General features: G+C 41.8%; 1 protein-coding gene across 1 annotated transcript in view; it reads right to left on the bottom strand.

Moving 5' to 3' along the window:
- The window catches only part of afg2a (AFG2 AAA ATPase homolog A), a 428,299-nt gene that overhangs the window by 338,891 nt on the left and 62,835 nt on the right, over positions 1-26,573 (bottom strand). Inside the window, exons 10-12 of the mRNA XM_063046538.1 lie at positions 20,192-20,346; positions 6,750-6,959; positions 2,893-2,946 (exon numbers count right to left, since the gene is read on the bottom strand). Of these exons, the coding sequence (XP_062902608.1) occupies positions 2,893-2,946; positions 6,750-6,959; positions 20,192-20,346 (419 nt within the window). The remainder of the gene's footprint in view (positions 1-2,892; positions 2,947-6,749; positions 6,960-20,191; positions 20,347-26,573) is intronic.

Raw genomic sequence — 26,573 nt, 5'->3', positions numbered from 1 at the left:
TCGCCCTTTTGAAGCAGGTGAGAACATCTGCCTGCAACAGTAAGACTGAAGATGTCCTTGAACACTCCTGCCAGTTAGTTGGCACAGGTTTCAGAGCCCCACCAGGTACACCATCAGGGACTGACGCATTGCGAGGGTTCGCACTCTTGAAAGATGTTCTGACTTCAGCCTCGGAGACAGAGACACCAGGATCACCAGATGCTGCAGGGATTTGCAAAGGTGTAGTGTTACTCTCCCTTTCAAAGCGTGCATAAAAGGCGTTGAACTCAGCTGCCAGCATCACAGATGTTAGATTTAACTTTGTATAAAGTATTGGTCTGCAAACGCTGCCAGAGGTGACGTTCATCCGATTCCACCTCTAACCTCAATTGGAATTGTTTATTCACCCTTAAAATCATCTTCCGTAGTTCATACCTGGACTTCTTGTATATTTCTGGATCACTGAGCTTGAACACCACAGAACTAACCCTTAGTAGCTTACGAATTTCCTGATTCATCTACAGTTTTTGGTTTGGGTATGTATGGTAAGCTCCGGAAGATACTCACTCATCCAGAAAGGTCTTAATGAAGTTGGTGACAATTGTGGTATACTCATTCAGACATGAAGATGAATCCCTGAATATTGTCCAGTCTACCGATTCAAAGCAGTCCTGTAAGTGCTCCTGCACTTCCCTTGACTATACTTTCTTGCTCCTCATCACTGTTGCTGTTGTCTTCCATCACTGCCTCTCTGCTGTGATTAGAAATATATCCAGATAATTGGACTTTCCGAAGTGTGGGCTTGGGATGGCATGGTAAGCGTTCTTGATGGTAGTATATCAGTGATCAAGCGTGTTGGCTCCTCTGGTTCTGCAGGTGATATGTGGGTGATAGTTGTTCAGGGACTTCTTCAAGCTAGCCTGGTTGAAATCTCCCACAATGATAGGGAAGGTATCAGAGTATGCATTTTCATGCCTGCAGATTACATTGTATGGTTCCTCCAATGACCGCCTGACGTTGACCCAAGGAGGAATATACAGGATAATGACCGAAAACTTCTTTGGCAGTTAAAATGGATGACATTTGACCACTAGATATACCAGGTCAGACGAGCAGAATTGAGACAGAACTACCACATTTGTGCACCACAATGAGTTAATCAGAACGCATACTCCACTTCCTCTGTCTTTAAAAGACTCAACTGTCCTGTCTTTCTGGAGAATTGTAAAGCTCATGGATGACCGTGGACAAGATCCCTCAAGGGGCTCATCTAGAGAGATTAAGACGCATGTGATCCCAGGTGAACTGGCCATTGGATTTAGAACAGGCTTGCCCGTAGAAGACAGAGGACAGTGGTCGAAGGGACTTCCTCTAGCTGTCGGTCTGTGATTAGTGGTGTTCTGCAGGGATCTGTACTGGGACCTCTGCTGTTTGTGATGTACATATATATGACCTGGATGAAAATGTAGATGAGTGAGTTAGGAGGTTTGCAGATCATACAGATTGGTGGTGTTGTGGAGAGTGTAGAACAATGGCAAACCATACAATGGATATAGATCATTTGCAGATATGGGAGGAGAAATGGCAGATGGAGTTTACTCTGGCCAAATGTAGAGTGTTGCACCTCGGTATGTCAAATGTAAAGAGACAGTACCCTGTTATGGGCAACACCCTTAACAGTGTTGATGAGCAGAAAGATCTTACGATTCAAGTTCATATCTCCCTGAAAGAAGCTACACAGGTTGATAGGGTGGTTAGCAAGCATATGGCATACTTGCCTTTCTTAGTTGCGGTATTGAGTTCAAAAATCAGGAAGTTATGTTGCAGCTTTAAAAAAGTCTAGTTAGGCCGCATCTGGAGTATTGCATTCAGTTCTGGTGACCCATTATAGGAAGGATGTCGAGGCTTTATGAGAGGGTGCAGAAGAGGTTTCCCAAGATGTTGTCTGGATTAGAGGACACATGCCATGAGAGGTGGGACAAACTTGTCTTGTTTTCCCTGGAGCAGTGGAGGCCGTGGGGAGATCTAAGAGGTCTACAAGTTTATGAGAGGCATATGTAGCGTAGGCAGACAGTATATTTTCACCAGGGTTGAAATGTCTAATACCAGAGGGCATGCACTCAAGGTGAGAAGGGGTAACTTCAAAGGTAATGTGAGAGGCAAGGTTATTTTTTTTTAAACCCAGAAAGTGGTGGGTGCCTGGAATGCATTGCCTGGGGTGTTGGTAGAGGCAGAAATATTAGGAGCTTTTGAGAGACATTTAGATTGGAACATGAATGTCTTTTCATGCAAAGAATATATGGTAAGGATGTGGGTGGAAAATGGAAGGATATGGACATTATGTAGGCAGATGAGATTAGTTTAGTTAGTCTTTTGATTACTAATTTAATTTCTTTGGCACGACATTCTGGGCCGAATAGCTCATTTCTGCACTGAACTGTATTATGTTCTATGTTGTATGAGCATCCCATCAACATTTTTAACATGTATACTTATTTTTGAAAAGCAACGAAAAACTATAGATGCTGGAAACTCCAGCAAAAATGCTTAAAAATACTTAGCAGATCTGATAACCGGTGAATGTTTATCAGAATTAGAAACAATCATAAATCAAATGTGTTTTAATCTGTAGTGAGAGAAGAGAATAGCAGAGAAAACATTTGATAAGCTTAAGACCAATTGTAGCGTCAAAGAGAGAGTAGTGGAGTCTTACTGAAAAACATTGCAGAAAATGTTACTCATTTTTATTATAGCATGCTCATCATACATCATTGTACAACAAGCGAGATAAAACAGAGCAATTCTATACCATCTTGTACTACTTAAATGATTTCTCAGAGTAAAACCACACAAATAGAGAGCTGTTACATTTAAGTAATGAAAAGTAACCATATTCACCCTTTCCCAACCTACCTCTCTCACAGCCCGCTCAGATTCTCCAACATATTTACTCATTAGTTCTGGTCCCTAAAAATAAAGCACATGCTTTACACATGGTTAACATACAAAAATTATACAAAGCAATGAAGATTAACAAGGGTTTTTCATACCCTTATGAATGCAGACAGTAAACAGACCCCAAATCAAATTTAAACTCTACAATCTTTTCCATCTTTTCAATTCAGCATAGAAATATACAGGGTACTGGTGAGGCCACACCTGGAGTACTGTGTGCAGTTCTGGTCTCCATTCTTGAGGAAGGATATACTGGCTTTGGAGGCAGTGCAGAGGAGGTTCACCAGGTTGATTACAGAGATTAAGGGGTTAACCTATGAGGAGAGATTGAGTCGCCTGGGACAATACTCTCTGGAATTCAGAAGAATGAGAGGGGGGATCTTATAGAAACATACAAAATTTTGAAAGGGGTAGATAAGATAGAAGTAAGAAAGTTGTTTCCATTAGTAGGTGAGACTAGAACTAGGGCACATTGCCTCAAGATTCAGGAGAAAACATTTAGGACGGAGATGAGGAGAAACTGTTTTTCCTAGAGAGCGGTGAATCTGTGGAATTCTCTGCCCAGGGAAGCGGTTGGGGCTTCTTCACTAAATATATTTAAGATACAGTTAGGTAGATTTTTTACATACTAGGGGAATTAAGAGTTATGGGGAAAAAGGCAGGTAGACGGAGCTGAGTTTACAGACAGATTAGCCATGATCTTATTGAATGGCAGGGCAGGCTCGATGGGCCGGGTGGCCTACTCCTGCTCCTATTTCTTATGTTCTTATGAAAATGTCAGGAAGTACGAGGGGTGATTGATACATTCGTGGCCTAAGGTAAAAGGAGTCAATTTTAGAAAACCTAGCACATTTATTTTTCAACATAGTCCCCTCCTACATTTACACACATAGTCCAGCAGTCATGGAGCATACGGATCTTGGACCTCCAGTAACTGCCCACAACAGGGGTGATTGATGAGTTTGTGGCCTAAGGCAGAAGGAGATGAGTTATACAGCTGTTGTTACATGCACATGCAGGTCAACTCTTTGATTCATTATGCAGAAAGTTTGAGGTTAATAACTCATGGGGTGATTGATAAGTTCGTGGCCTAAGGCAGAGGGAGATGAGTTATTAACTTCAGACTTTCTAAAAGAGTTGAACTGCATGTGCATTTAACGAAAGCTATATAACTTATTTCCTTCTACCTTAGGCCACGAACTTATCAATCACCTATGCTGTGGACATTTTCTGGAGGATCAAGATCTGTACGCTCCACGACCGCTGGACTAAGTGTGTAAACGTAGGAGGGGACTATGTTGAAAAATAAATGTGCTAGGTTTTCTAAAACTGACTCCTTTTACCTTAGGCCACAAACTTATCAATCACCCCTCGTATATCAAGCATTTTTAAATTTCTATTCTTCTATTGTGAAAAGTGAAGGATTCTCTTTAACTTGGTTTCATCATGGACAATTTAGCAACAGAATTCTCGCAATTCCTGGCCTAAGTAGTCCCAGGCTTGTTGTAAGGCAGGGGTCCCCAACCTTTTTTGCATTGCGGACTGGTTTAATATTGACAATATTCTTGCGGACCGGCCAACACGGTGGGGGGTGGGGTGGGGGGAGGGGGCGGGGGTAGGGTTGCCAACGGACAAGAGTAGCAGTCAAATACGTTGTTTACCCTATATAGACTACAATGACCATGAATCCTTGCGCGGGCACCAGTGCGCATGCGTGACTTGCGCACGTCCCTGCCAATTTTTCTCTACAAATCGTTTTTGCCAATTCTGTTGGGGGGGTGCGGTGATGTTAATCACGACCGGAATATAGGTGATTAAGTGGCTAATACACTCAATTTTGTTTCTAAAAGGGTTTATCTAATGAATTTAATATTAAACACACAGCGCATATTTTCCTCGCATGAATATAGTGATAAGTCAATTATCAGGGGAGCTTGAAGTAAGTATTGAACGAACTTCCAGTAGAAGTGGTAGAGGCAGGTTCGATATTATCATTTAGAGAAAAATTGGATAGGTATATGGACAGGAAAGGAATGGAGGGTTATGGGCTGAGTGCAGGTCGGTGGGACTAGGTGAGAGTAGCGTTCCGCACGGACTAGAAGGGCAGAGATGGCCTGTTTCCGTGCTGTAATTGTTATATGGTTATATAAGTCACTTATAATTGAATAGCATCGTAACATTTAAGTAACATTTGGATATTAAACACAGAGCACATATTTCCCCATATGAACTTATAAAATCATTGCAACAGACCAATATCGCTGAATTAGTGGAAGCCCTGGGCTTGTTTCCCTGCAACAACACGGTCCTATCGAGGGGTGATGGGAGACAGCAATACTCGAAGGGGGTTCCTTATGTCCAGTCTATTCCGCAATTTAATTTTAGTTGCATTCATTGCAGAGATATGTTGGAAATGGAAGCAACGTTTTCAGTGCTTTCGTGGCTATCTCAGGATATTTAGCCTTGACTTTGATCCAGAATGCCGGCAGAGATGTTATGTTAAATACGCTTTTCGGCCCGCCGTCATTTGCAAACTGGAGGAGTTGATCTCCGTCCCGCGCTGACATGGGTAATGACCTCGCGTGCGTTCAAGTTCAACAGTGCGTGACAGGGAATGAGGAAAGGTGCAGCTGACTCCTATCGCCAAATCATATCGTTTCCTCGCGGCCCAGTAGCACATGCTCTGCCGCCCAGTGGTTGGGGACCGCTGTTGTAAGGACCTAGTTTCCAATGCACTTAAATGAGTTATGGGTTCTACTAAAAATTCAGAGTCAAGTACAAAAAGTATAAAATGAGTATCACATGGCACAAGTTTTGTAGGCCAGCAAAGAAAACCAACCAACTTTCACGGCTTTGCCAGCAATAAATAGTGTCACTACCTCTAGCTTTCATTCCTTTCCTTTTGAGAAACCATTTGGACTTTCTTCACCATCTTTCCATGACTACATTTTTTTTTAAATCAGTAAAACACAAAACGAATTGGCAACATTCTACTTCTTCACTAGCAAAAGACTTATTTATCATAATGAAAGTAACAAATTGTAAATACACTGCTGCTCTGCTTGATGAAACATCGCTGAATATGGATTTGATCTTCCAGTCTAAAGACATCTGCTCAGGCAGCACAGCAACGTTTGGAACCAGCACACACCTTGCCCCTCCCCACTACAGTGCACCGTTGTGTCGATATCTTGGCATGGACACTTGCCTTACACTGGTGATCCCATTGCCTAAGGCTTGGTGTGCAAGGTTCACCTCAGAGGGCTGGTGTTAGGCAGGCTAGGGTGGGCAATGCAGCCATTTAATATATTGATGTGGGGCTCAAGAATGCACTCTGGGCCAACATGCTGAGGAGGGCCTGCAGTAGCTGTTCCATGCACTGATTCTCTATTCACCATCTATTGGGTGCGATGAAAGCTTCTCTCAGCTTGGCTGCATACCTTTCCCCAGCCCAAAGATTTTCTGTGGCAACAAGCCCAATTGTCATGAAAAAAGCAGCAAAAATTCAATCATGAAGTCGCAGAAAAGGTGAGCATGCATGTTGCAAACGCAATCCATAATGTTACCATTTATGTCTAAGTCCCAAAACCCCTAATGAATATCAGTATTAGAGTCCAAGGATTCTATCAATAAATGTTGGCCTTATCAGCAACGATCTCATTTCATAAATGAATTAAAAACATCCCTCATCTTAATCCCTCAGTATTTCCTGCACCCCGGAGCCATAAAAGAGCAAAGCAAAACAGGAGCTCAATAATCAAAGTTACAACTCCTATCGCTACCTGTCGCAACATTTGCAATTTGTACTGAGTTACCTTCACTGCTAAGAAATTCAGTCCACTCTCATTGGCCAAAGCTTTTGCTATCATTGTCTTGGAACATCCAGGAGGTCCAAAAAGGAGAATTCCTTTAGGAGGCTGAATTCCCATTCTGGCAAAAGATTCCGGATGTTTTAGCGGCCACTCAACTGCCTGTCTGAGTTTCAGTTTCACATTTTCCATCCCTCCTATGTCTGACAAGGACACCTAAATAATGAAAAAGAGATTGATTAATGAGTATCAACTTATGTAAACATTTTCATTTCACAATACTGGAAATTAAGCAGATGTAAGCAAAATAGTCTTGTTCTGTTCTCTATTACAAATGCCATAACCAAATAACATGATTTTGTATGTTTAGAAATAACATTCAATATTCATTTTACCAACACTAATATGGAACATGGACAATTAAATCACACAAATGGTCCCAAATTTCTTCCACCACCATCATCCCCAATAGCCACAGAGCCCTATCATGTTCATAACAGTCTTTAAAAATACTTGTAATAGGGAATAATCCTACATAGAGACCAACGATTTTCAATTTTCTGTCTCTCTCCCTCTCTCGGATGTTTTTATTTAGTTTTCATCAACAAGTCTAAAAATCCAGTTTTCAGCTTAACCAATATCTGGACACTTTCTAGGGGAGAAAGCTAATCAAATGTGAAAAACATGAACCGCAACTTGTTTTTCCCTCCCTAATCTGACATATTCTCTGTTATTACCCCTAGTATTATTGTCACTGCCTATTAAATTAACATATAACTGGAATAAGTACATCTTGAGAAACGTGCATCATAAAACTTTGGGATCATATTTTTAAAACTGTTTTATTTTAAGCCAATAGGGATTAAGCAACACCAATATCTTCAATAATCGTACCAAAAAGATGCCATTGTTAAGAAGAGTGACTTATAAGTGATATCATATCAAATGAAATTGACATAACTACATGTTTTTCAAAGAGGACTGAAGAATATTGCAAGAATAAAGGAAAGCAGGGTGAAAATTAAACAAAAGCAGGAGTAAAATGTCTTTTCATGGCCCTAAAATCTGAACCTGCAAGAGCCCTTTACAGTGGCAAGCAAAAGTTTGGGCACCCTGGTCAAAATTTCTGTTACTGTGAATAGTTAAGCGAGTAAAAGATGACCTGATTTCCAAGAAGCATAAAGTTAAAGATGACACATTTCTTTAATATTTTAAGCAAGATTACTTTTTTATTTCCATCTTTTACAGTTTCAAAATAACAAAAAAGGAAAAGGGCCTGAAGCAGAAGTTTGGGCACCCTGCCTGTTCAGTACTTAGTAACACTCCCTTTGGCAAGTATCACAGCTTGTAAATGCTTCTTGTAGCCAGCTAAGACTTTCAATTCTTGTTTAAGGCAGTTTCCCCCATTCTTCCTTGCAAAAGGTTTCTAGTTCTGTGAGATTCTTGGGCCATCTTGCATACACTGCTCTTTTGAGGTCTATCCACAGATTTTCAATGACGTTTAGGTCGGGGGACTGAGGGCCATGGCAAAACCTTCAGCTCGCGCCTCTTGAGGTAGTCTATTGAGGATTCTGATGTGTGTTTAGGATCATTATCCTGTTGTAGAAGCCATCCTCTTTTCATCTTTGGCTTTTTTTACAGACAGTGTGATGTTTGCTTCTAGAATTTGCTGGTATTTAAATTGAATTCATTCTTCCCTCTATCAGTGAAACGTTCCCCGTGCCACTGGCTGCAACACAAGCCCAAAGGCATGATCGATCCACCCCCGTGCTTAATAGTTGGAGAGGTTCTTTTCATGAAATTCTGCACCCTTTTTTCTCCAAACATACCTTTGCTCATTGCGGCCAAAAAAGTTCTATTTTAACTTCATCAGTCCACAGGACTTGCTTCCAAAATGCATCAGGCTTGTTTAGATGTTCCTTTGCAAACTTCTGATGCTGAATTTTATGGTGAGGACGCAGGAAAAGTTTTCTTCTGATGACTCTTCCGTGAAGGTCATATTTGTGCAGGTGTCGCCGCACAGTAGAACAGTGCACCACCACTCCAGAGTCTGCTAAATCTTCCTGAAGGTCTTTTGCAGTCACATGAGGGTTTTAATTTGCATTTCTAGCAATCCTATGAGCAGTTTTCTCAGAAAGTTTTCTTGCTCTTCCAGACCTCAGCTTGTCCTCCACTGTTCTTGTTAACTGCCATTTCTTAATTACATTACGAACTGAGGAAACAGCTACCTGAAAACGCTTTGCTATCTTTTATAGCCTTCTGCTTTGTGGGCATCATTTATTTTAATTTTCAGAGTGCTAGGCAGCTGCTTAGAGGAGCCCATGGCTGCTGATTGTTGGGACAAGGTTTGAGGAGTCAGGGTATTTATAAAGCTTTGAAATTTGTATCACCTGACCTTTCCTAACGATGATTGTGAACCAGCCATAGCCCTAACAAGCTAATTAAGATCAGAGACCTTGGTAAAAGTTATCTGAGAGCTCAAATCTCTTGGGGTGCCCAAACTTTTGCATGGTGCTCCTTTCCTTTTTTTCCATTCTAAAATTGCACAAAACAAAAATAATACACTAATCCTGCTTAAAATGTTGAAAAGAATCTGAACTCTTTTGTTATACAGGGACAGTTTATATTCATTATTTTCCCAAATATTCATCCTCTAGTACAGTGGTCCCCAACCACCAGGCTGCAAAGCATGTGCTACCAGGCTGCGAGGAAACGATATGATCTGGCGATATGAAACGATATGAGTCAGCTGCACCTTTCCTCATCCCCTGTCATGCCCACTGTTGGAACTTGAACGCACGCGAGGTCATTACCCACGCGAGGTCATTACCCACACGAGGTCATTACCCACACGTCATCCATGTCAGCGCGGGAAGAAGATCAGCTCCTCGAGCTTGCAGATGACGGTGGACTGAAAAGTATGTTTGACATAACATCTCTGCCGACATTCTGGATCAAAATCAAGGCTGAATATCCTGAGATAGCCACAAAAGCACTGAAAACGTTGTTTCCATTTCCAACATATCTCTGCAAAGCAGGCTTTTCTGCAATGAATGCAACGAAAACTAAATTGCGGAATAGACTGGACACAAGGAACCCCCTTCGAGTATCGCTGTCTCCCATCACCCCTCGATAGGACCGTCTTGTTGCAGGGAAACAAATCCCAGGGCTCCCACTGATTCAGCGATATTGGTGTGTTGTAATGATTTTATATGTTCATATGAGAGGGAAAGAGAGAGAAAAAAAAATTAGGATTGGAGTTTCTCTAACACTGATTTCTCTAACTTCCATTAATGCCCCTCCTCCCCTTCTTACCCCATCCCTAATTTTTTTTCTTTCTCTTTCCCTCTCACAATAACTCCTTGCCTGTTCTCCATCTTCCTCTGGTGCTCCCCTCCCCCTTCCTTTCTTCCTTCCAAGGCTTTCCGTCCCATGATTCTCCTCCTTCTCCAGCCTTGTATCCCTTTTGCCAATCAACTTCCCAGCTCTTAGCTTCATCCCTCCCCCTCCTGTCTTCTCCTATCATTTCCGGTCTCCCCTTCCCTTTTTCAAATCTCTCACCATCTCTTTTTTCCCTTAGTCCCGACGAAGGGCCTCGACCCGAAATGTCGACTGCACTTCTTCCTATTGATGCTGCCTGACCTGCTGCGTTCCACCAGCATTTAGTGTGTGTTGCAAAGAAAATTATTTGTTAAAGATATGAAATAAAAGAAAAATGATAAAAATATTAACAGTTATGTTGATGACCAAGTGACAAGTCCTTGTAGTGGCAGGGTATTCATTAGTCTCACAGCTTTAGGGGAAGAAGCTGTTACCCAGTCTGGCAGTCCTAGTACTGATGCTCCTGTACCTCCTTCCTGATGGTAGTGGGTCAAAGAGATGGTAGGGATCCTCAACAATGCTTCCAGCCCTGCAGGTACAATGCTCTTTGACTAGTGCCAGTTCCCTCTTTAAAGCATCCTAGGGCAATAACACAATGGGGAAAATATATATAGATCCTTCCTGAGAAGGAGATCGAACCACTTTAATCCAGCAACCAGATTCTTCCACATCCTTGAACTGGGAGGCATAATTCTCCAACACAAAGGACTGTATTCTTTCATCATTAAGCATGAAAGCACGTAAGTGACTGCCAACTTCTTGGCTCCACTCACAGCTCGCTTATTGTGACTCAGCCCATCATGCCAATGCTCTTTCAACAAAGAGACTGAACGGCTACAGCTTGAAGATCTGGCTTCTGATACCTCTACAGCACCCCAAAATACAACTGAAGCGCTCAGACAAGGATACTTTGTGTACATAAAACAATTGACACTGAAACAAAAGTTATATTATTTTGGTTGCCCTGGAGGTAAGTGTCTGTATGAGCTCTAGATAATTGGTGGTATATTTTTCCCTGAGACTTAGAAGCAGCGCAAGTATCCACTTTTTTTGACTACAACAGTCACAATTCAAATTGCTTTGGAAAATACTATTAAAAATCAAGTCATGCTTCTGATCCGTGAAAACAAGCAAGATACTTTTGAAGAGTAATAACAAGTCCTCAGAACATGCAAGAAAAACAAACCAGAATGTAAAATGTTGCAAAAATCAGCCTGGAACTTGTAAAAAAGGAAAAGATACATTTTGGACACTAAATTGCCACAAATTACAGGATTATAGACAGAATTGGCCATTCCATTTAATATTACAAAAGCACAATGTCATCCATAACTTGTTATTTTTATGAAGTAACTCTTCTGACTGATTGCTCAGTATGAGTCACAGGAAGTTAAGATAATTAATTAATACATGAAACATTGCTTGGAAAGGCAATTCCAACTGAAGTTAGAGACACAATTAGATGCACAACAGCTGCATGCCATTACTTCCCATAAGCCAAAACCTAACAGCATAAATTGCAATGCAGTTTCACTCCCAGTGCTCTCAATGCCTTTTATGCACGCTTTGAAAGGGAGAGTAACTCTACACCTATGTGAATCATACACACAGCATCTGGTGACACTGTGATCCGTCTCAGACACTAATGTCCAAACATCCTACAAGGGGATAAACCCTCAATTATGTGTCAGGCCCAAATGGTGTATGTGGCCAGGTGCTGAAAACCTGTGCTGATTAACTGATTCAATCTCACACTGCTGAAGCCTGAGATTCCCACCTGGACAGCAATCATTCAAATAACTAAGAGCAGGGTGAGCTGCTTCAATGACTTTGGCCTGGTACCAATCACATCTACAGATGTCCCCCGCTTTTCAAATGTTCGCTTTACGAAACCTCACTGTTACGAAAGACCTACATTAGTTACCTGTTTTTGCTAACAGAAGGTGTTTTCACTGTTACAAAAAACGGCAGCGTGCGATAAAAGGCAGCCAAGCTCCTCCCCAGGAACTGCATTCTAGCCGGCATTGCTTAAACACGTGGCTGTGAGCAGCCGTTAGCAAGATGAGTTCTAATGTATCAGAAAAACCTAAAAGAGCTCATAAGGGTGTTACACTCAGCATAAAACTAGACATAATTAAGCATTTTGATCGTGGTGAACGAATTAAGGACAAAGTGAGTTTGGCTTGAGGAAGTTGACGAAGATGATGTTAAAGAGGTTTTGGCATCCCAAGACCAGGAACTGATAGATGAAGAGCTGATGCAATTGGAAGAGGAAAGGATAACAATCGAAACCGAATGCAGTAGTGAACGGACCGAAAGTGATGCCGTCCAGGAACTGAACGTGAAGCAACTGCATGAGATTTTCGCTGCAATGATTGCAGAAAAGTACGACTTTAATTTTGAAACGGTACGTAGGTTTAGGGCATATTTGCAGGATGGTTTGAGCACTTACAAAGAACTGTATGATAGAAAAATGTGCGAGGCTAAACAGTCAAGCATACTGTCATTTTTCAAGCCTTCCACATCAGCCACAGCAGGCGACGAACCTCGACCTTCGACATCGAGGCAGGCAGACATAGAAGAAGATGACCTGGCTGCCCTGATGGAAACAGACGATGATGAGATGACACCACAGTATCCCACCACCCCAACCCCCGGGCCGCAGACCGATACATTGCCGCGGAGAATGCAGCAGTAGCCGGGATGCACCCAGCACATCTTTAAGAAAAAAGCCGAAATAAACATGCTAATTAATTAGGTGCCGCCTGGCACATAAATATCGGCCCAGATCAAAGGCGATTGCCGATTGCATCACCTCTGATCTGGGCCGACATTTACGTGCCGGGCAGCACCTAATTAATTAGCTTGTTTATTTCGGCTTTTTTCTTAATGATGTGCTGGTTGCGTCCCAGCTACAGCTGCATTCTCCATGGATCGATATCGGTTTGCTGCCCGGAGGTTGGTGACCACTGCACCACCCCAACCTCTGACAACTCAGCCTAACACACCATCATCAGTGTGCTCAGCGCTGATTCCTCGATTCTGGTAAGTGATTCTACACTGTCCATACATTATTTCTACTTTATATAGGCTGTGTATTTTTATGTGCTATTTTGGTATGATTTGGCAGCTTCATAGCTTAAGGGTTACTGGAGAGAGTGTTTCTGCCGAGAGCACTTGCGTGAGATTTTCGCTACGGAGAACAGTGCGGCAATGATTGCAGAAAAGTGTTTCTACTTTATATAGGCTGCGTATTTATCATATCATTCCTGCTTTTACTATATGTTACTGTTATTTTAGGTTTTATGTGTTATTTGGCATGATTTGGTAGGTTATTTTTTGGGATTGCAAACGCTCACAAATTTTTCCCATATGAATAAATGGTAATTGCTTCCTCACTTTACGGCATTCCGGCTTACGAACCGTTTCATGGGAACGCCCTACCTTCGGATGGCAGGGGAAACCTGTGCTATATTGAAGCACTTCAAGAGGTTGTTTATGGAACATCCCTCCACACTGTTGGTAGTATCTAAAGGAGGTGCAGTTTCAAGAAAACTTCTGTCATCAAAGAGCCCCACCATCTGGGCCATACCATCTTTTCATAGCTACCATCAGGCAGGAGGTACAGAAGCCTGAAGTCCCACAATACCAGGTTCGTGAACAGCAGAACTCTATTCACTGCAGTTTAGCAACATTATGACCACTTGGCATTAAAACAGACTTTGATTTTTGTTCTAATTGTGTTTTCTTGTAAAATTATGTACAATTTTTTAAAATGTTTTTCTTGTAAACGCTGCTTATGTGATACGAGGTGCCTGAGATGCTGCTGCAAGCAAGTTTTCCATTGCATGTGTGCAAAATAAAGGTACTTGTACAGATTTACATGAAACTGACAAGGACCAATATCTATTGCAATTCTCTTCACCACCACAACAGGTGTACAGTGGACACACTCTCAGTGGCTGTCCACTATGCTCTGAAGCACCTAGATGGCAAAACATATGTCAGTCTGCTATTTATCAATTACAGTTCAGTATTCAACACCATCATTCCCTCAGTACTAATGACCAAGTTTCTAAAACCAGGCCTCTGTACCTCCCTCAGCACTAGTCCCTCAACTTCTTTATTAGAAGGAGTCATACAAATCAGTAATAATTTCTTGCTGCCTATCAACACAGATACACCTCAAGAAAGTATGCATATCTCACTGCTCTCTCCACACTCATCAGTGTGTGGTTAAGCACTGCTCAAAACTCAGATGCATTCTATAAATTCAATGGTGACACCACTGTCATTGATAAATACAGGACATAGCAAGCCCACTTGATCTGCACCCCATCCACAATTCACTCGTTCTACCACAAGCACACAATAGCAGCAGTCTGTACCATCTGCAGGATGCAGTGCAGGAACTCACCAAAACTCTTCAGACAGCATCTTCCAAACCTAAAATCTCTTCCAGCTCAAAGGACAAAGGCAAGAAAGGCAAGAGACATCTTCACTTAGATGGCAAGATGATGCTGATGAACCATGGCGACGTGTTGCAGACAGCTTACAAAACTCCTAAATAAGCTTCGTCTGAACTACTCTCACTGCAATCTGGGGCCTGTAATTTCCCTTCAAGGAACATACTCTTGAACCATCTTAATGAACTAGTGATTTCTGAAGGACTCGGTGGAGTTAACTCTCAAGCGTGCAGGTGTGGCACCTTTAAACGGACAAAGGAACATTGCCACAGCCAAAAGAGGGAGAGGAGGGGAGGACTCCAAGCTAGACTGAAATGCTGCAGAATGAAACTTCCTCTACCCAGCATCCTGTTAGCAAATTTACAGTTGCTAGAGAAAAAGATTAAGGGCTTGAGGACCTAAAGCTGCACCGGAGGGAAATTGCTGTATTGGAATTGCTGTGCTCTCTGTTTCACAGAGACGTGGCTCATTCCAGACATGCTGGATACGATCATAGGATCAGAGGACTTCTCAATACACCGGATGGACCGGACTGCTGATTCAGAGAAGGCAAAAGGAGGGGGTCTGTGTTTCAAACTCTTTATGGTGCTCAACACAGTGTTCTTGTCACACTTTTGTTCCCTGACCTGGAACATGACCAAGTGCCAACTTTCTACTTAACAAGAGAATTGTCCTCCATCATCCTGACCACAGTTTACATACTGCCAAAGGCTGATGTTAAGCAGGTGCTTGAGGTATTGAATGCCATGATCAGCAAAGAAGCAGGAGCCTACCTCAACACCTTTCAAATCATTTTCAGGGTCGTTTGAAGAAATTGCTGCCCAGTTATCATCAACATATCACCTTCAGTACCAGAGGTCCCAACACACTTGACCACTGTTACACTACAATTAGGAATGGCTACCATTCAATGCCTAGACCATAGTTCGGGAAATCTGATCACTTAGCTGACCCTCTCCTACCTGCATACAGGCAGAGGCTAGGGAGCAAGGTTCCAGAGATAAAGACAATAGGTGGCCGTGAGAGAGAGAGGAACTGCTATGGGATTGCTTCAAGTCAATGGATTGGACCACATTCAAAGACTCATCAGAGGATCTGAACGAATACACCGTGGTTATCACTGGACTTTATAAAAACAGCTGTAGATGAATGTGTCCCAGTAAAAAGATGATTCAGAGTTTTCCCTAATCATAAGTCCTGGATGAACTACAAGATCTGCTATCTGCTGAAGGTCAGATAGTGGCATGCAGGTCTGGTAATGAAGTTAAATACAAGGGGTCCAGGTACAAAATCTCGAAAGCCATCTCACGCGTTAAGCAGTATTCCAGACTACACGAATCACTGAAGGATGCTCAACACTTGTGGCAGGGCTTGAATGCTATCACCTCCTACAAAGTGAAACATAGGTGACAACAAGGCTTTGATCTCAGATGAGCTCAATGCCCTTTATGTTCACTTTATGAAATCCCACAGCCCACGATGACCCTATGATTTAAGTCTCTGAGACTGACGTGAGAGCATCCTCCAGGAGGGTGAACCCACGGAAAGCATCTGGCCCAGAGAAGGTACCTGGTTAAGTACTAAAGGCCCATGCTGATCAACTGGGTGGAATGTTCATTGATACCCTTAACCTCTCGCTTCAATAGTCTGAGGTACCCATTTGCTTCAAGCAGGCTTCAATTGTACCATGCTCAAGAAGAACATGGTTAGCTGTCTCAATGACTAACGTCCAGTAGCACTTACATCCACTGCAATGAAGCGCTTTGAGAAGTTGGTGCTGAAATACATCAATTCCTGCCTCAGAAGTGACTCGGATCCACTCCAATTTGCCTACCGTCACAACAGATCAATAGCAGATGCCTCCTCATTGGCTCTTCATTCAATCCTGGAATATCGGGACAGCAATACATCAGGATCTCTTCAGTGACTAGAACTCAACAGTCGATACTATCCTCCTTTCAAAACTAATCATTAAGTTTTAAGTCCTAGGCTGGTTGCAAAACTTCCTTGTGCAACTGGATCCTCGATTTCCTCATGTGCCGACACCAATCAGTTCGGATTGGTAACAACATCTCCACAACCTTCATCAGTACGTGTGTACCACAAAGCTGAGTGCTCAGCCCCTGCTGTACTCGACTTATTCTTGTGACTTTGGACATCTCTAAAGCCATATTTAAGTTTACTGATGACACCACTGTCGTTGACCAAATCAAAGGTGGTGATGAATCCGCGTATAGAATTGAAAATCTGGCTGAGTGGTGCCACAACAACTTCTCTCAATGTCAGCAAGGAGCTGATTATTGGTTTCAGTAAGAGAAAACCAGAGGTCCATCGGGGATCAGAGGTGGAGAGGATCAGCAACTCATCGGGGATCAGAGGTGGAGAGGATCAGCAACTTTAAATTCCTTGGTATTATCATTTCAGAGGATCTGTCCAGGGTCCACCTCGTAAATGCCATTACAAAGAAAGCACGGCAGTGCCTCTGCTTTCTTAGAAGTTTGCAACGATTAGGTATGCCAATTAAAACTGCTATAGATGAGAATATTGACTGGTTGTATCACAGCCTGAAATGGAAACACCAATGCCCCTGTACAGAACAGCCCGCAAAAAGTTGCGGAAATGGCCCAGACCATCACCCCACCACTGAGCACATCTACACAGAGCACTATCGCAGAAAAGCAGCATCCATTATCAAGGACCCCCACAATCCAGGTCATGCTCTCTTCCAGCTGCTGCCATCAGGAAAAAGGTACAGGAACCTCAGGACCCATGCCACTGGGTTCAGGAAAAGTTATTACCCCTCAACCATCAGGCTCTTGAATCAGAGGAGATGACACAACTAAACTGTTTCCAAACCTATGGACTCACCTTCAAGGACTCTTCATCTCATGATTTTGATAATTATTTCTTACTTATTATTATTATCATCATCATTATTTTTCTTTTCCTCTTTCTTTTTGCATTTGCATAGTTTGTTTTTTCTTTGCACACTAGATGTTTGTCTGTCCTTTTGAGTGCAGTCTTTCATTGATTCCATTGTATTTCTTGTATTTACTGTGATTGCCCACATGAAAATGAATCTCAGGGTTGCACATGATGACATTTATGTACTTTGATAATAAATTTAATCTGAACTTTGAAGCTACCCTCCAAGCAACATACCACACTGACTTTGTATTTATCACCATTCCTGCAGTCTTGCTTGGTTGAAATATTGGAACTCCCTCCCTAAAGACTTTGTGGATAAATCCTCACCTCAAAGACTGAGAGAAGGAGACGGAGGGGAAGGTGGAGAGGGAGGGAGAGAGGGAAACAGAGGCAGTAAAGGAAAGGGGGAAGGGGGAGGGGGAGAGGGAGGGAAAGAGAGAGAACATACACACAAACCTACAACACTTGTGAATTCCTACTTCGTCTAAAAATACTACCCAAGCATGACTCACAGAAGGATAGTATGAAATCCAAAGAGGAGCTACATAATATTTCTGGCAAGCCAGTGAACCAAAAGCAATTAGATTTCAGCAGGGATCAAAGATCGCTGATTAAGAGAGGAAAACTAGAGTGTGAGAATAATATGTGGTATTGTAAAAATAGATTATAAAAGCTTTTACGAATATGTAAAATGATTATACGTCACATACACTCTAAAATAGGAAATATTCACAATGAGGAATAATGAATGACAGAGTAATTACTTAAGTATGTGTTCTCAGAAGGGGACATAAATAATCTTTCTTGAAATGGTAGGACACCAAAGTTTACGGAAGGTGAAGAACTGTAGGAAATTGGTATCAATAAGGAAATAAATTCAGGTCTAGATTTATTTATCACATGTACATCGAAACATACAGTGAAACGTGTCATCTGCGTTAACAACCAACACACCCTAGGTTGTGTTAGGGGCAGCCCGCAAGTGTCGGAACACATTCCAATACCAACATAGCATGCTCTCAATGCTCGGAAGAAGAACACAGCAATACAGAACTTACCAAGCTACAAATCAGCAACAGTGAAACAAATCTTGATCCTTCCTCCCTCCCATATACCCACGCACATATGTAGCCCTCTATTCCCAGGACAACTTATCTATCTTCTTCGGCCTCCAGCCTCCAGTGGACTGTGGATTCGTAGGCACTGGGCCCTGACTTACCCCCAACGGACTTGCAGAGACCTGTAGACTCAGCACAGCCATTGGACTTCGATCCAGACCTCTAATCCACCTTCAGCTTCGACCCAGATCTCCAATCGTTCTTTGGGCTTCAATTCGGAACTCCAATCAACTTTTGGGCTTCGATTCGGAACTCCAATCAACTTTCGAGCTTCGATCCGGAACCTCCAGTCAACCTTCTGGCTTTGATCCAGAACCTCCAATCAACCTTCGGGCTTCCATTGGATTGCTGATCAACCTTCGGGCTTCCATTGGATTGCTGATCAACCTTCAGGCTTTGTTCTTCTGCATCGAACCAGAAACTCACAAATAATGATGAAGACGGCACTGGATATGGGCACGAACTTCAGTCCTCAAACACTGGACTTGCCAATGATGGAAACTTGAACTTTAGGCCTCGAACCTCAGTCAGGCCACGCTGCGGGCCTTCGAACACAGAGCAGAGCCTTAGACTTAGAATTAAGACTCTGACTTGTCCTCTAATTCCCCCACATCCCTGTCTGTAAACCCTAACCTGACCCCTAGCTCCCCCGCTGTCTCCAAAACCTAAAAAACTAAAAACTAAATAAATCTGAGCCACACCCTCAACAGAGACTGCAACATGGTGCCATCTTGGATTCAACTCAGATATATTCTAATAGAGATGTTTAAATTTATGGTACTGAAAGCCAATAAATTCCTAGGGTCTATTAATCTAAATCCCTGAGTACTAAAGAGATAGTTCTGGAGTTAGCAGGTACATTGGCTATCACTTTTTTTTAAGAATTCTGTAAGCTATTAAAATTGTTTCTACAGATTGGAGAATGGTACAGGAGATAGAAAAAATCCCAGAAATTATGGATGTTAGCAGGAAAAATATCAGATTCTCAAAGGCTATTAGGAATGGATAAAGCCACATCCCTTGAATAAATAAACAAATTATCTACAAACTTTGCTCCGTGTGCATCAGCAAGTTCAGAATTCAGCATATCTGCAAGATTATCTACTCCGGCAAATAGTAGGTACACAAACAAGTAAGTGCCCATTTGATGAACTATTAAAAAATATTAAGCAAAAAGCAAAATACCGCAGGTGATGAAAATCTTTGTTATATTTTAAAATATTAAATGGCCCAAAAGCTTTGCTCATTTAAGCAAAATAAAAAAATGTCCACTTTCAAAAATAGAAAGGCTGTACAACAGCTTTAATTTATCATAAATACCCAAAGTAACAAAATAATTTGTGTTCCAATAAAACATTTTCTGGAAATCACACAATAATCTTTCATACTCCCAACTTTTTCTATAAGTCTTTTTAAAATATGCCATCTTCTTATAATTCTGCAGAATCATGTCCCCATATCAAACAGATCTCTTCTGCAAATGATTAACCATCGCACTTCACAATATGTACCTAAACTTATTCAAACATTATTTCTTTCATATAAAACAACTTACTTTTGGAACATCAATAGTTACTTCTCTCATGGCACTAGGCCTGACATCATTCATCGCTTGCAGGAAGTCATTAAAAGTTATCTTCACTGAACCAGCCAACTTATTGTCTGAAGGGTTGCTACATTCTTCAAGGGTTCGACGTAAAGCATGTAGACCTGTCAGAAATGAAAGATTTTTGTGGGCCATCACTTTTGAATAGGACTTGCTGAACATTAGGTTTTTTTTTTACAAAGTAGTTCTCAGTCAATTCCAGTTTATCAGCTACGGTATTTCTTCAAACATGACAAAAGACATAAAATAACCTGCATCTCGTCTGCTTCAAATTTTCCGTGCAAGCAGGGAAACAAATGTAAAGTAACGCAACAACTTAACGCTAATCAGCAAAAATCTATTCAAAAAGCAGAAGAGAATGAAGTAGCTTGTCTCAAGTGCATACTTGTAATTAAACATAAGTTTAATCAGCTTTAACTATGGTGGCAAGTGAAGAAACAAATATACCAAAGTATTTCCCATTAGAAGGGAAAGGTATTTGAATAACACATTGTGTTGGACATGTCTTTCTTCAGCAGATAGAGACTGGTGACTCTCAAGTCAGTGGCAGGGACCTAACCCTAATGCATTCCTGTCAGGATGGTTTATACCTTGGAGGCAAACATCCTAGTAAAATCCCAATGCAATAATTGCCACTGAGAGAGACAATGACAGGAAGCTGCAGACTTAACAGATGTCTTGATAAGTTGCAGCTGTACATTTTGTGGATGTAACACATCACAACTGCTACCTTACGCTGAAGAAGTCTCCACAGACAGTTTCCTACAGAACCATCCTTAAAGGTCAATGTGCCCACTGACAAGCTCTTAACCTTTGCCTCCTCATCCTCCTTCTCACAGGCTACCGGTTTACCCAATCTCTGCCGGCAAACAGATCCAGGGTAAAAGGGATAACTTGAGAATCTAATTCCAACACCAACCACAGCACTGGTGCTTTCACACACAAATCAATTGTCAACATTCTCTTGAATGAGCTCATTACAAATCAATCACTAACAAACCACTGAGAAGGGGGATGAAATTGGCAGTCTGTTATCTTGTGTATCTTATCTTGGGGATCTTAATGAGAATATGATGAGTTCCATCCACCCTCCCTGCAGCCCAACTGTTATTCCGTGGTAATACTTAATCTGATTTCATATTAACTCACTAAACACAGCTACATTGTTTTCCAAAAAACACAGAAATATTCCCATTATTGGACATGCAAATTTAATTTTTTTCACAAACATGAGAAAATCTCTAGGTGCAAGCAACACACATGAAATGCTGGAGGAACACAGCAGGCCCCCCTGCTGAGCTCCCCCAGCATTTTGCGTGTGTTGCATTTAATTTTTTCCCCCATTTCAGTTTATTCTTTCTACAAGCCAGAATTTGCTGATCAAAACAACAGTGGAAAACATCTTCTCGCTTCCTGAAACTGAGCGTGAGAAGTTAATTCCAGCAGTAGCCAGCTTGAGATTAGTTAATGCAACATTAATACAAGTTCAGGACCTTGCCTAGCAATTATTGGCCCAGATATATAAGGATTTAACCCAGCTGAAACAGTAAAATAGCTATCACAACATTCATAATGATACTTAAGGAAAATTGTCTGAAAGCAAAATAGATGATTTGATTTCTACACATATGCATTTTTGCTGCTAAACTGATCAAAAAGGATTGATTTAGGGTTATCACATTCAGATTTTAATTAGCTAGGTGTATAAACCAATTCAAAGTTCAACCTTTACTATCTGTGTCCTTCTCTTAACAGAAACCAAAAATATTGAAAATGTGAAGTTATTTTGCACTTTCTGGAGCTTGACATCAATGTACTTCCTTTTCCATTCATCTGAGGTATGTGACAATAAAAATGTTTTCTTACATTTCCTACAACAGATCATGTATCAATAAACATTGAAGTTCCAAATGCTAGCACCAAAAGTTCCGTCCAAAAGTGTTCTCTTACTAATGGCAAATTGATTTTCATTTAATGAGTTAATTTTCTTTTAATAAATTTAATAATTTTCATAGTGACAAATTGCAAGCTAATCACTTGACAATTAGATACAGAACACAGGTTCTAACGCAGCCCAAGTGCATGAAGAGCACCCCCTACTGCACCATATATTTGCACTTACCTCACAGAAAACTAGTTTTCATAAGATTTCACAACCAATGCCAGTTTAGGAATTGTGTGTTTTCAGCACAAAAGGTGAAAAATCTGAGCTGACTTGCTATCAATCTGATTCAATTTTGAGCAATGGTTATAAGGCCAACACAACAATATAACATGCTTTCTTTTATCTGTGCAGTACAATGACATTTATTTATAGTAACAGTATTTACATTTATTGATATTTATTGCTTACTTATTTATTATTATTTGCACTGTTTGTTGACTTTTGCACACTGGTTGGTGCTGTCTTTCATTGATTCTATTATGGTTATGGGATTTACCGAGAATGCCTGAGAGAAAAAGAATCTCAGGGTTGAATATGGTAACATATATGTTATTTAATAATAAACTTACTTTGAACTTAGAACTTTGTGCACTGGGAAAAAGGCGGTCTGCCTCTCATAATTTTATACACTCCTATCAAGTCACCCCTCATCCTCTGGTGCTCCAAAGAGAAAAGCTTTAGTTTGCTCGGTCTACCCACATAAGACATGTTCTCTAATCCAGGCAGCATCCTGGTAAATCTTCTCTGCACCCTCCCTAAAGCTTACACATCCTTCCTTGAATGAGGGAACCAGAACTGAACAGACTACTTCAAGTGTGGTCTAACCAAAGTTTTATGGTGCTGCAACATTACATTGTGGCTCTTGAAATTAATCTCCTGACAAATGGTGGCCAACACACTACATGTCTTCTTAACCACCCTATCAACTTGCCAGGCAACTTTGTAGGATCTAAAGACTTGGACCCCAAAATTTCTCTATTGCTCCACACTGCTAAATTCCTAACATTAATCTTATACTTTGATGACAAGTTTGATCTTCCAAAGTGTATCGCTTCACACTTTTCTGGTCTTTATTTCAGATCTGCTCGGGCCCTGCCTTTTTTATCTGTTTGCCTGACACATTGATGGCTGTACTGTTGTCATTTTCTGTTTAATCATAAACCTCAAAAGTTGCACCATATTTGATATGATCAAAGGCCATCTTTGACTCTTGGCTTCCTTTATTACATCCATTTCAGGGGATCAGTTCACAACCAATACCTATAACAAACACTCAGACTCCCCCACACTGTTTCCTGTAAGGACACCATTCCATTCTCCAAGTTCCTTTGATAGTTATGATATGCATCTTGAACTTATGATATTCATCATAAATTTTCTGATGACAATGCCCTCCACAACAGTTCTTAAGATGTCTTCCTTCTTTCTCAATGGTGGTCTCTCTTTCACAATCGCTGACCATAGCCAGGCCAGCTCCACCCACTACCCTCAATATTCAAATACAAGTTTCCACCTGATGCCATCAAATATACCCTCTCCTTCCACACCCCCTTAGGATTCCAAAGCATTGCTCCCTAAGTGACATCCAACAGGCTCTTTCCTTCTCATGCCATATTCCTATGCAGCACTTGCTCTTTAAGGTAAAAGAAGAAGAAAATGCTGAAAAACTCAACAGGTCAGAAACCACATGGAAAGAGAAACAACTAATGCATCAGGTCGGAGACTCTTCATGAACACTGAAGTACAGAACACTACAGCGGAGTAACACACACAAAGTGCTGGAAGATCTCAGCAGGTCAGGCAGCATTTATGGAGGGGAATGAACAATCAACATTTTGGGGCAAGACCCTTCATCATGAATGGAAAGGAAGGAGGGAAGAAGCCAGAACAAGAAGGGAAGGAGTACAAGCAAGAATGTGATGGGGAAGGTAGGTGGGTGGAGGAGAGGTGAAAAGCTGTGAGGTGCTAGGTTGAAAAGGTAAAGGTCTGAAGAAGGAATCTGATAGGAGGGGAGAGTAGACCATGGAAGAAAGGGAAGGAGCACCAGAGGGAGGTAATAGGCAGGTGAGGAGAAGGGGTAAGCGGGGAGCCAGTATGGAGAACTGAAAAGGAGAGAAGGGGGAAATGGAAGAAAATGCCAGAAGTTGGACAAATCAGTACTCATACCGTCTAGTTGGAGGCTACCCAAACAGAATATAAGGTGCTGTTCCTCCAACCTGAGAGTGGCCTCATCATGTCAGTAGAGAAGGCCATGGACAGACAGTACAGGCCCTTTGGCCCAAGATGTTGTGCTGATCTTTTAACCTATTCTAACATAAACCTAACCCTTCCCACCTACATAGCCCTCCATTTTTCTATCATCTATGCAGCTATCCTTAAATATCCCTAATATATCTGCGTCCACCACCACCGCCCCTGACAGGGCATTCCGGACACTCACCACTGTCACCAGTGTCTGCGTAAAAAACCTCTGACACCCTAGCCTATACTTTCCTTCAATTACCTTAAGATTATGCCCCCTCATATTAGACATTTCCGCATTGGGAAAAAGTCTCTGGCTGTCCACTCAATCTATGCATTTTATCATCTTGTACACCTCTATCGTAGCCTCTCTTCCTCTTTTGTTTTAAAGAGAAAAGCCCTAGCTCTCTCAACTTATCATCATAACACATGCTCTCTAATTCAGGTAGCATCCTGGTAAATCTCCTCTGCATCCTCTATAAAGCTTCTACATCCTTCCAATAAAGAGGTGACTACAACTGAACACAATATTCCAGGTGTGGTCTAACCATGGTTTTATAGAGCTGCAACATTATCTCGCACTCTTGAACTTAATCCCCCAACTAATGAAGCCCCAATAACACCATACACCTTCTTAACCACTCTAACAATTTGAGCAGCAATTCTGAGGGATCCATGAACATAGAACATAGAACATAGAATAGTACAGCACAGTACAGGCCCTTCGGCCCACAATATTGTGCCGACCCTCAAACCCTGCCTCCCATATAAGCCCCCACCTTAGATTCCTCCATATACCTGTCTAGTTGTCTCTTAAACTTCACTAGTGCATCTGCCTCCACCACTGACTCAGGCAGTGTATTCCACGCACCAACCACTCTCTGAGTAAAAAACCTTCCTCTAATATCCCCCTTGAACTTCCCACCCCTTACCTTAAAGCCATGTTCTCTTGTATTGAGCAGTGGTGCCCTGGGGAAGAGGCACTGGCTATCCACTCTACCTATTCCTCTTATTATCTTGTACACCTCTATCATGTCTCCTCTTATCCTCCTTCTCTCCAAAGAGTAAAGCCCTAGCTCCCTTAATCGTTGATCATAATGCATACTTTCTAAACCAGGCAGCATCCTGGTAAATCTCCTCTGTACCCTTTCCAATACTTCCACATCCTTCCTATAGTGAGGTGACCAGAACTGGACACAGTACTCCAAGTGTGGCCTAACCAGAGTTTTATAGAGCTGCATCATTACATCACGACTCTTAAACTCTATCCCTCGACTTATGAAAGCTAACACCCCATAAGCTTTCTTAATTACCCTATCCACCTGTGAGGCAACTTTCAGGGATCTGTGGACATATACCCCGAGATCCCTCTGCTCCTCCACACTACCAAGTATCCTGCCATTTACTTTGTACTCTGCCTTGGAATTTGTCCTTCCAAAGTGTACCACCTCACACTTCTCCGGGTTGAACTCCATCTGCCACTTCTCAGCCCACTTCTGCATCCTATCAATGTCTCTCTGCAACCTTCGTCGATCCTCTACACTATCTACAACACCACCAACCTTTGTGTCGTCTGCAAACTTGCCAACCCACCCTTCTACCCCCACATCCAGGTCGTTAATAAAAATCACGAAAAGTAGAGGTCCCAGAACAGATCCTTGTGGGACACCACTAGTCACAATCCTCCAATCTGAATGTACTCCCTCCACCACCACACTCTGCCTTCTGCAGGCAAGCCAATTCTGAATCCACCTGGCCAAAGTTCCCTGGATCCCATGCCTTCTAACTTTCTGAATAAGCCTATCGTGTGGAACCTTGTCAAATGCCTTACTAAAATCCATATAGATCACATCCACTGCACTACCCTCATCTATATGCCTGGTCACCTCCTCAAAGAACTCTATCAGGCTTGTTAGACACGATCTGCCCTTCACAAAGCCATGCTGACTGTCCCTGATCAGACCATGATTCTCTAAATGCCCATAGATCCTATCTCTAAGAATCTTTTCCAACAGCTTTCCCACCACAGACATAAGGCTCACTGGTCTATAATTACCTGGACTATCCCTACTACCTTTTTTGAACAAGGGAATATTCGCCTCCCTCCAATCCTCCGGTACCATTCCCGGACGACAAGGACATAAA

This window comes from Mobula hypostoma, chromosome 4 (genome assembly GCF_963921235.1).
Source record: "Mobula hypostoma chromosome 4, sMobHyp1.1, whole genome shotgun sequence".
In the NCBI taxonomy this organism is placed as follows: Eukaryota; Metazoa; Chordata; class Chondrichthyes; order Myliobatiformes; family Myliobatidae; genus Mobula; species Mobula hypostoma.
This window is presented reverse-complemented; position numbering and strand designations above follow the sequence as displayed.